This window comes from Leiobunum rupestre, chromosome 1 (assembly GCF_980474605.1).
Source record: "Leiobunum rupestre chromosome 1, qqLeiRupe1.1.hap1, whole genome shotgun sequence".
NCBI lineage: Eukaryota > Metazoa > Arthropoda > Arachnida > Opiliones > Sclerosomatidae > Leiobunum > Leiobunum rupestre.
In genome coordinates, this window is record NC_143384.1 from 11,472,608 (window position 1) to 11,483,532 (window position 10,925).

General features: G+C 37.1%; 1 protein-coding gene across 1 annotated transcript; it reads right to left on the reverse strand.

Moving 5' to 3' along the window:
- Positions 1-2,314: 2,314 nt before the first annotated feature.
- Positions 2,315-10,232, reverse strand: LOC149961088 (uncharacterized). The gene is made up of 4 exons (XM_090155998.1): positions 9,981-10,232; positions 3,639-4,172; positions 2,692-2,815; positions 2,315-2,616 (listed from the first exon to the last, which is right to left on the reverse strand). Exons 1-4 carry the CDS (start codon positions 10,230-10,232, stop codon positions 2,315-2,317), a joined length of 1,212 nt encoding a protein of 403 aa, XP_090012124.1.
- Between the last annotated feature and the right edge of the window lie 693 nt (positions 10,233-10,925).

Genomic DNA, 10,925 nt, shown 5'->3' on the forward strand with positions numbered 1-10,925 from the left:
AACTCCGAAACAATTCGCTCCCGAAAAGTATTAGATCTATTTGGCGACGACCTCAAGCGCCAAATTAAGACCAGCATGAAGAAACGTAATAACGCGGATGGAAAAGGAACTGCGTGGTGACAGTTCGCTTCGTCGAAGAGATGGGCAATAAAAGGAAAGAGGGTCGCACGTGGATAGACTTTTAAGCCCAGTTCACACTATGCAATAATTTGGGCCACTTTTTTGTGGTAAACTATTGTAAGCGAGAAAATTGTATATGGTGTGATTAGCAAAAGGTTGGAACAATTGTTACAATTTTCGTGATCACACTATACAATTTTCTTGCTCACAATATGTTTACTACAATTAATTGGCCTAATTAATTATATAGTGCGAACTGGGCTTTAACTTTCTTTACGTGTAAAGAGTTTACCACGATCTGCCCCATAGTACAGCTAGCATTTTTACGAACCATGGATCTACCCCATTTTATTTCATTGCCACCCGATCCGACAATGTAACCACGAAGTTCCCGGCTGCGTTATTAGGTCTCCTTTTGTTGAAGATAAAAAGCGTTATCGGCTTTTCTCGTTTAGTTTTTTATAATAGGTTAAAAAATGTTTATTGTAAATAAGATATATTTTTAATTAATTATTATTACCGTCACTCCTAATATGTCGTTCATCTTGTAAAGTATTCATTCTTAATAAACGTTTGTCTTTTTAAATCACTACGTTATGATTTCTTACTAGTTTCATTAGTTAGTTAGTGTAGGGTAGCTCTGCTGATTAACATTGGATTAAAACTCCAATACCTTTACTATTTCTCCATGAAACCATCTTCACCAGTGCATTCAATTTGTCCCCTTCGAGTGAGTGTAGCACTTTTCGGTTGCCAATATTACAAATAGTTATGCCAAGTTACCTCTTTTCTTGATTATTACCTTCAAAAATAAATAATTTTTGCCTTGGATCAACCATTGCTGGAATTAGGTAAAATGGATCCGAAAGATGGGCGCTGAAGCGACTTTCCATGTCTTTTAAGATATTCTTTTTCAGCTCTACATATTTGGTGGTCGTATTACTGTAAATGCTGTAAACAACTTCATAACCACCATCGCAATTTGTGGACCATCCCCTTGCAAACAGTCGGTAGCGTCTTTCAGCGGTGATAGCAAATTTCGGATCTCCCCGATTTTGGTAAACATTCCCGGAGACGGTGCAAATGTGATGCCATGAGTAGCCAAGGAACTTTTTTCCGAATTAATAGCTTCCATGATGGTATTTGAAATTGCAGTCTTCATGCCGGGCTAGCAGAGAAATAGATTTCAGTGAAGTAAAATGCATATAATAAATTTTATAAGTTAAGACTCTGCCATAGAACGAATGTATTCATTTTTTTTCGCACTTCCCCAAACGGCCGCCAAAACCTATTTATCTTTGCCTGCTATGGAAAGGCGGCGCGTAATAAATTTAAATCTATTCATTGATTTCTTCCACGAGAAAATAAAGTTTAGTTATACATGTATGCGACTTACAGCGGCGCCACCTGATACTAAGTTTTTAAATTTCAAATCCACATGAAGCAAAATTTGATCTATTAAAGAGGATTCTGGGATACTGTTGCCTAGCCACGAGCTCTACGGTTGCGTGCTAGTTTTTAAATTCTATGCTGGCGGATGCACACATAGCCTTCGCGCGCGAAATTTCGCTGGCAAATTGCGTCGCGTGTCTTAAATGGAACGGAAGTTATGTCGCATGGGCGCGTTTGTGGAAATTCGCAGGCGAAATCTATAGATATAGGAAATGTATATAAAGGTCTAGATAAAATATTTCAAAGGGAGTTAATACGGAGGTGACAGCTAGCAAAAACGCGTAATTTCTGAGGCTATCCTTATAAGGCGCTATCTACCGGTAAGAAAGCTCGTGCTATCGTCGCGAGAGCCATTGTCTCCTGCTTAAAAATTATACAAAAGTCACCAACAGATGGTGTCTAAAGACTACGGCCTGCGGAAAGGTCAAGCACTTAGTACTAAAATGCTTAGAGAGCTCGCGCTCTTGGTCACGTGCCTTCCTCGGTGTCTGCTAGGTGTCAATTCCGTATTTTATGTTAGGCTTAGACGCCCCGAAATTTATCTAGACCTTTATATACATTTCTTATATCTATGGTTGAAATCACTTGCGAACCGTATATGTGTTTGGGCCTTCGGCGTTTTAAAACGGCCGCGCGCAGAGACCTCGCGATAATTCTAAAATTAGGAACCATGCAACGTCGGCAAAAAAAATCGACATAAAAATTGCCCTAAATCGGGGTCTAACTTAAAGAAATTACTTTCTTATGATAACATTACTTTTAAAAAACGCTCCATTGCAAAGTACAAAGAATTCCAGTGTGTTTTCACTGGGGATATTAGGTCAAGTCCATTTGATTTTAATTTTAAGATCTCCGTCCATTTCGTAGACCTCCGAAAAAATATAATGACGCCATTGACGTAGTCGACAACTGATTTGCACGAAACGTCATTTTGTATATTGTTAACCACAACTATTTGCAATGTATGGGCAACGCAAGACAATCTGGTCCACTTTGCTCTTTCGATGGTTTCTTGTACGACAATCCAACTGTCGTCGTTCCATGCTAAAAAATAAAATACCTACATTACAATGGTGTTGTTGCTCGAACCACTCGCTGCACCACAGTCCGTATTATTACCATCATCTAATTCGTCGCTGTCACTACCATCTGAATCATCATCTTCCCACGGTTCCGCGTATAAAGCTTGAAGGTTGAAGGCCTTGGTGAGATTGCTGGCGTTGTCAGCACAGACGGTGACAATCTAAATTATTTATAGACAATTAGAAAAAAAGTTAAATAACACCCATTACCTGACTTCGTTAGAGTTAGCATCGGCGTTGAAATTTCACTAGTTTCTCTCGAAAGTTACGATAAAAGTGCTCCATCCGAATTATATCTTATAATTGTTAGATACGAAAACGTAAATGGGTAGATCTACTTAAACTTATTCGGGGTTTTTCTTCAAAGCCGGTGCAACCCTTTAAAGGGTTAGTGCAACCGAAATGAGTCGGTTTTGACTCTGATTAAACTAAATTTTTACTTAATTAAAAACATCTCGTAAAAGTAGACTTAACCGTATATCTTAATTACGGGAGCCTTCGTGTAAAAGTACGGCGGCCAATCAGGAGCGAGAATCTTTCCAGCATAGCTCGAAGGCAGAATTCTTCCAAATAAGATGGTCGCCGGCTTCGATGCTTCACATTTTTTGCAATTAGTATTGTTATATATTATGTAAACACATTATTTCTTTTAAATACTATTTATTTTCAAAATAAGAACATTATATAGTTTTTAGGTTTAAAATTTCAGTTTTCTGAAAACGTTTTAAGAAAATAAATGTAAATATGTGAAGCGTCAAAGCCTGATTTGAACTCGCGACAATCCGAAGAGAGTACGCCCTGCCTTCGAGTTTTGCTAGAAAGATTCTGGCTCCTGATTGGCCACCGAACTTATTATTTTACATGAGGAAGGCTTCCGAAATTAAGACGTACGGTTAAGCCTACTTTTATGAAAAGTTTATAGTTAAAAATAAAAACTAAAACGCGAGACGTAATATTCCCTTCAATTTTTGGTATAAAAACTACCTGTGTTGATGAGACACCGAGATTTTCAAGGATTCCTTCAAGGGTAGAGATAATGTTTTCTCCTGTATGGGCTGCATTGAATTGAGCAAAAGCGAGGGTGCGATGTACAAGCTGAAAAGACTCTTCAATGTAGTGACATTTAACCCCTATAACCGCTTCTCGCGATCGTGAGCTCCATAAATCTAGGGTTAGGTGTAGACACGAAACGCCGCGTAACGAATGCTTTAGCTTAGGGGTAATATTTTGAGAAACGAATGTTTTCAAATCTCTGGCTATGGTGCGGCGGCTTTGTAGCCGAATATGGGGTAGGAACATGGCTATAAAAGCTCTGAACGCCATTCCTTCAGTAAACTGGAGCGGAAGGCCATCTACGGCCACCAAATCCACCATGCACTGCTTGAAGCGTAATTGTTGGGCAGATGTTTGTGGAGACTTTCTCACGTTTCTAAGTGATAAGTCATATGACTCCAGAAAACGCGAGTTTTTTTCCAGCTTGTCGTCAAGGGATTCAAGTGAAACTCCTTGGTGTTTTTTCTATAAAAAATGAAACATAGTTATCGTCTAACTCGTACGTAACGGTTAATATCAGATGTCTATAATAATAGCCCTTCGGAGGGAAGTATGTAACTCTCTATATCGCCTATCTTAAAAATTCGAAACATCCTGTCTACGACAATAGGGTCATTCCATGACAAAACGCCTGCCACAGAACACCCGACCCCTTTCGATTTTGCCCAAATTTTGTATACAGGGTTTTTTGGGCCTAGGAAAACGATTTTGACAGTTTCATAACGATCGTTTCACCCGTTAACGAGATACAGCATACGCGTTTTTTCAAAAGTACGCCTTGACCCCCTAAATGTTTTCTACTATATCTTAAGACATAATCATCGCAAAATCACATGTAATACCTCATTTTAAAGACAATGCGCACCCTAATATGAATATTTAATCAGAGTTGTCATTTGACGTAAATGTCATTAAAATCTGGGCCTTTAAATAATTTGACCTTTGACCTTGCCCAGACACCTCAGTCGTAGGTCAACGATTTTAGCATTTTTAAAATTCCCACTATCGAATACATAATAATCACTCAAAATCTCAAAGTTATATTTGTAGTTTTCGAGATATTAATTTTTGAAATTTACCCCTCAAATTAATGAAAATGCTATTTTATACACGAAACTAGTTGACCTACTAAATAAATTAAAAATATTATTATTTTGGTAATTTTGAGTTTATAATATCAAATACACTAATTCTTAAATTAAGTTGAGTTATTTACATATTATTTTTAGTTTTGCATGTTATCTGTAGACAGAAGACATCACTAAATTGCTTGTCCTTAGTATAGTCTGGCGTTCAATATTATTGTAGCGTATCTTACTGCACCCTAAAATGGAAATGTGCTAGATATCTCAAGAAAACCCAATATTGCTCTTAGTCATATCGATTACGTTTTTAATAACGTAAAACTGTTTTAATATCTTTTTAATATATAATAGTTATAATTGAGTAGTTAAATATATTAACAGCGATAATTGAGTAGCGAAATAGAATTTATTTAACTGTATATTCTCGAACAAAGTCCTGAAATGGATTGAAATTGTTCGTTTTGGAGAGACAGTAGTAAATGTCATTTGCAAACACTTTCGAAAACAGTTGGTATCAACAACCATCTGTCCGAGGATGACAAATTAGTTCTTAGCAGCCGAACAGCTATACCTATGTCCAAAATAAGAAACATATGTCGTCACCATGAAGAACTTTTTATGAAAAGGTATTCAACGAGTCAAAAGAAGTGTATGAATCCTTTTGGGACTCACGACGCTGAAAGAAAGAGTGGACTAAAAACTATTTATTGGATTTGTTCAAAAAATTAAAGTTACGAGGAATTGAAGTTATCGCTGGAAATAAGTTGTGCATCCAGTGTTTTATGTCTGCTGGAAAAAAAGTAAAGGATGAACTCCAAATACAGTTGGACGTTTCAGAAGTTCACACTGCACAAGAATCACAAGAAAGCGATTCTTTTTCATTTAGTCAACCTTGTTCATCGGGAGATGCGACGCAAGACGACAAAGCTATAGCTTTAGTGGCAGTTAACGAAACTCTAATAAACTTGGGAGAATCTCCTGTTAAAAGAAGTAAGAAATATATTCAATTTGAAAGAATTTATATATGTATACATATATAAATACATATATTTTTTAACTTTTGTACAGAAGGTTTGTCATCTCGCCAAAAAACAATTCTAAGCAGGACTAAGTTAAACGCTGTGAACAATTCATTGAAACGCAAATTAGAAGAGTCAATGGAAATTTCTCTTGATGAAACAGACGATAATATGGTTACGGACGATGTTTTTAGAAAGCTCGAAGAACATCGATTATATGAGAATATTTTGAACGAACTGAGAGATAAATTTAATAACTCCAAGACATCATACGGCGAAAAGCTTCAGATCCTGACCTTGTCACCATTTGGAATACAACGCACAATGGAGGAATTTGGAGCACCAGAATACATGGTCAAACGAAGCAGGAATCTTAAATCTAGTCAAGGAATTCTTTCGCTACCAGAGAAACAATCGAAGGGATTAATATTGACCGAAGACGTTAAATCAAAGGTCGTTGAATTTTACGAAAATGACGATAACAGTCGTATGACACCTGGACAAAAGGAGTTTGTGTCAGTTAGAAACCACGAGACAGGTCAAAAAGAACATCATCAAAAGAGGCTTGTACTGCTGAACCTGAGAGAGCTCTATAACAAATTCAAGGAAGAGCATGATTTGACGTTAAGATTTTCGTCATTTTGTTATCTACGACCACCTTGGTGTGTATTAGCAGGTTCGTCAGGTACACATTCAGTGTGTGTCTGCACCTATCATCAAAATGTCAAGCTAATGATATCAGCTCTACCGTCTCCTTGTCCTTTAAAATGTGATATCGATTTCATGGCGCTCACCGTGTGTGACACTCAAAACAGGAATTGTATGATGAGGGTGTGCAAGGACTGTCCTGGGAAAAATGGTCTACTTGAAAATGAATATTTAACGAACCTTTTAGAAGATTTTGAAAATATAAAGTTCATGCAATGGGTGACAACTGACAGCACAAAGCTCATGACCTTGAGCGAGAGTGTTCAAAACTTTTTCGACTCTTTGGCCATTAAACTACTTGAACTAACGCGTCATCATTACACATCTAAGTCGCAATCTAATTATCTTAAAAACCTCAAAAAAACTCTAAAACCTGGTGACGTAATTGTTCTCGGTGATTTTGCGGAGAACTATTCCTTCGTAATTCAAGACGAAGCACAAGGGTTCCATTGGGACAATTCTCAAGCGACAGTGCATCCCTTCGTAATCTACTTCAGGGTAGTCGAAAACGGAGAACTTAACCACTTAAATTTTTGTATTATCAGTGATACCAGAACACATACAACCAATACTGTTCACAGTTTTTTAACTTATCTAATTCCAAATATAAAAACACATGTTCCTAATGTTAGAAAGCTAATTTATTTTACGGATGGATGTGCTGGACAGTATAAAAACAAATACAACTTTTCTAATCTCTGTTGCCACAAACAAGATTTTGGTTTGGACGCTGAATGGCATTTTTTTGCCACATCTCATGGCAAGGGACCTTGTGACGGAATTGGCGGAACAGTGAAGCGTAAAACAGCAAGAGTCAGTCTTCAGCGACCAGTGACTGGACAGATTTTGACTCCAACAGATATGTTTAATTTCTGCCTATCAAACTTCGAAAATATCAAGTTCATCTATGTTAAAAACGAAGAAATTGAGCGACAAAAGGAACTTTTAAAAGAAAGGTTTTCTAAAGGCATAACAGTAAAAGGAACTCGAGGGTTTCATAAATTCGTTCCGAAATCGTTAAATGAAATCATGGTTTCTCCGTTATCTAATGACGATTCGCTAACCACAGTTAAGGTTTCGACTTTAGAATTGTCAGATACTCGAAATCAAGAGGCTGAAAACTTTAAAGTGGGAAATTTGGTAGCCAGCGTCTACAAAGGCCAACTTTACGTTGGATTAATTGAGGAAGTATCAGAAGAGTTTGGAGACTTCTTTGTAAACTTTTTGCGTCCCCCTGGTATTTCGGACAAATACACATGGCCCAGAAGGATCGATAGCAGTTGGGTGTCAAGTGAAAATGTTCTATGTGCAATTGAAATTCTTGTAGGTTTACCAAATTCGAAAGGCTATCAAATCAAAGAACACGATAAAAATAAAATTACCAAAGCCTTTTCCATGTATAAAGAAGTTTAAGCTGTTTTGTGTAAATAAAAAATTAATTGGTGTGTAAACTATAAAAATAAATGGTTTTGGTATTTCATTTTGTGTGTGGTGGGGTAAATTTCAAAAATTAATATCTCGAAAACTACAAATATTACTTTGAGATTTTGAGTGATTATTATGTATTCGACAGTGGGAATTTTAAAAATGCTAAAATCGTTGACCTACGACTGAGGTGTCTGGGCAAGGTCAAAGGTCAAATTATTTAAAGACCCAGATTTTAATGACATTTACGTCAAATGACAACTCTGATTAAATATTCATATTAGGGTGCGCATTGTCTTTAAAATGAGGTATTACATGTGATTTTGCGATAATTATGTCATAAGATATACTAGAAAACATTTAGGGGGTCAAGGCGAACTTTTGAAAAAACGCGTATGCTGTATCTCGTAAACGGCTAAACCGATCGTTATGAAACTGTCAAAATCGTTTTCCTAGGCCCAAAAAACCTTGTATACAAAATTTTGGCGAAATCGAAAGGGGTCGGGTGTTAAAATTAAAAAAAACTAGGTCGTTTTGTCATGGAATGACCCAATAACTAAAGAAATAACTTTACGAGAACGTATTGAAAATACGCACGTGCATTTTTAAAGACCTTGTAAATGTCGATCGCCTGGTCGCGCACCTGGCGGATTAATAGTGAACACGCATTATTCTTTTTGGATCTTACAGGCCGCTGGAAATTGTGCACGCCCGGAATCTTTAACGTGATAAAAGTATGCCCTGAAAAATTATAGGAGGTAGATACTCCCCCCCCCACCGAAGGGTATTTCTTATAGACTTCTGGTAATATCGATACAATAAACAAAAAATGGGCAGCAGCAATTTGGTCGGTATTGAGTCCAGTTTACACCACGGCTGAATTGCGCCAGAAACATAGCGACGGTGAACGACAACTTCAGCGTTCTCTAGTGGCGTCGGACCGTTTTTGAGACGGCGAGGGGGGGGGGGGGCTAAAATATTTCAAATTTCATAAATATATATGGAATTTGAAATATATATGATATATTTATATACATATGCATGTATATACATACATACACATAAATACACACCCACACAACCTCCCTCCCACCCATATATCTATATACATATCTACACCCCTAAAATGTCGTACTTACAAGGTCAATTAGCATTAACTTTACCATAAGTGGCATAATTACCCTAAGTGTGTCAATAAGATACATTTTTCAATGATACCTTGCTTAAATTCGGTGTTTGATAAGAATCATAAGATGAACTAGCTATCTAATTGGAACAAGCTATTGTCACTATAAGTCTTTTCGAAATAAATAAATTCTAAAAATTATCTCACGGTGTAAACAATCTTAATTCTTCAACTTACAATTAATGAAATGACCGCATTCAGATTCCCCAACAATGTGTATTATCGCACATGTTTTTTATATATTCTTAACGTATTGTTGGGTCTGGTCGGGTTGGAAGGTCAACCCGACCAGACCCGATAGGTTTCGGGTTGAAAACGCTTACCCGAATCCGACCCGACCCGGCGGCATGCCTATAAATACGTAATGTGTTTGTGAAGCGGCGTCTGCGGCGCAAGCATTACAAAGACCATATTATATGGAATTCACAAGTCCTAAGTTTCTTTGGTCTATGTAGAACAAGCTCTTATTGAAGATTTTCTATTGGAAACGCTCCTATTGGCACACTTCGGGTAGTTATGCCACTTATGACCTTAGGTAAATGCAACTGTAATCATTGGTTATATAGAATGTTTTCTAAATATGTGATTTTTAAACAGATTGTTATAAGAGGTAAAGTAATTAAAATTAAATCTGGGGAGGGCTCCGCCCCCAGACTTCATGACCGGAAGGGATTGAGCCCCTCCTTCCACCCCTGTTCGGACGTCCCTGGCGTTCTCCATTGGACCTGTTACAAATTAATCCGTCGTGGCGTTTTTTTTTTGCCCTAATGAAAACTAGCTTTCAGTAATTGCGGCCGTGATTTCGTCGTACTTTCCGTAAAGGGTTTTTCATTAGTAGTAACGAACGTACCTTCAAGTGTCGTGCAAAATTTCCGACCCCATCTCCTCTCTTTTCTTCATTACAGAGCTTACACGTCAATATTTTGTTTGTACCCGGGATATTGGTACCAGCAATAGGTATTGATCCGTTGTAAACATAAAATGAATTTAATTTGCCGAAACCCCCAGAGTTAAACTTCTTAATAAAAGAGGGGCATTTAACTATCGTTTCATGTCGATGATTTATTGGTTCTGGCTCTGGTTGTGAACCTTCGTCTTCCATCGTTACAAAGTAACTGACAAGTATTCGATTTCCGTCACTATCTGAGCATACGTGAAAAAGTAAAGCTACATTAAATCCATTTATTTTTAAAGAGCTAAAAGTTATTTACCAAGTAATTGTACATAAAACGATGATACACTGCAAATAAATCGTTCACCTTTAGATCACTATTGTACACATTTGGAGCACATACATGTGATCTGAATATGTTCTACAAAGTGTTCCCATGTGTGCTTTTACGATCTCTGAGTGTTCACTCTTTTGAAAATATCGCTTATAAGTGATCTCGTTTCACCTATCCGTGATCTTAAAGTGATCAGGGTGCACTTAAAGAACGCATAACACATTTAGAATACTAGTAGCAATGGTTTAGTACACTAAATTATCACTTTGAGAACACCACGTTGTAAACTTTGCTACACCACATTAATCTCTTTTCGAACACTTTAAATTTAGATAATGCAAATTGGTACACTATGCGTAACATCTAATAGTTTATACACTGCAAATAAATCGTTCACCTTAAGATCACTATTGTACACATTGGTAGCACATACATGTGATCTGTATATGTTCTACAAAGTGATCCCATGTGTGCTTTTACGATCTCTGAGTGTTCACTCTTTTGAAAATATCGCTTATAAGTGATCTCGTTTCACCTATCAGTGATCTTAAAGTGACCAGGGTGCCCTT

Coding starts and splice junctions, on each gene's coding strand:
- LOC149961088 (XM_090155998.1), bottom strand. CDS start 10,232: ATGGAAGACGAAGGTTCACAACCAGAGCCAGAACCAATAAATCATCGA. Junction 4,173..9,980: donor ATTTTGCACGACACTTGAAG/GTACGTTCGTTA, acceptor CATTTTTTATAG/AAAAAACACCAAGGAGTTTC. Junction 2,816..3,638: donor TCGGTGTCTCATCAACACAG/GTAGTTTTTATA, acceptor TAAATAATTTAG/ATTGTCACCGTCTGTGCTGA.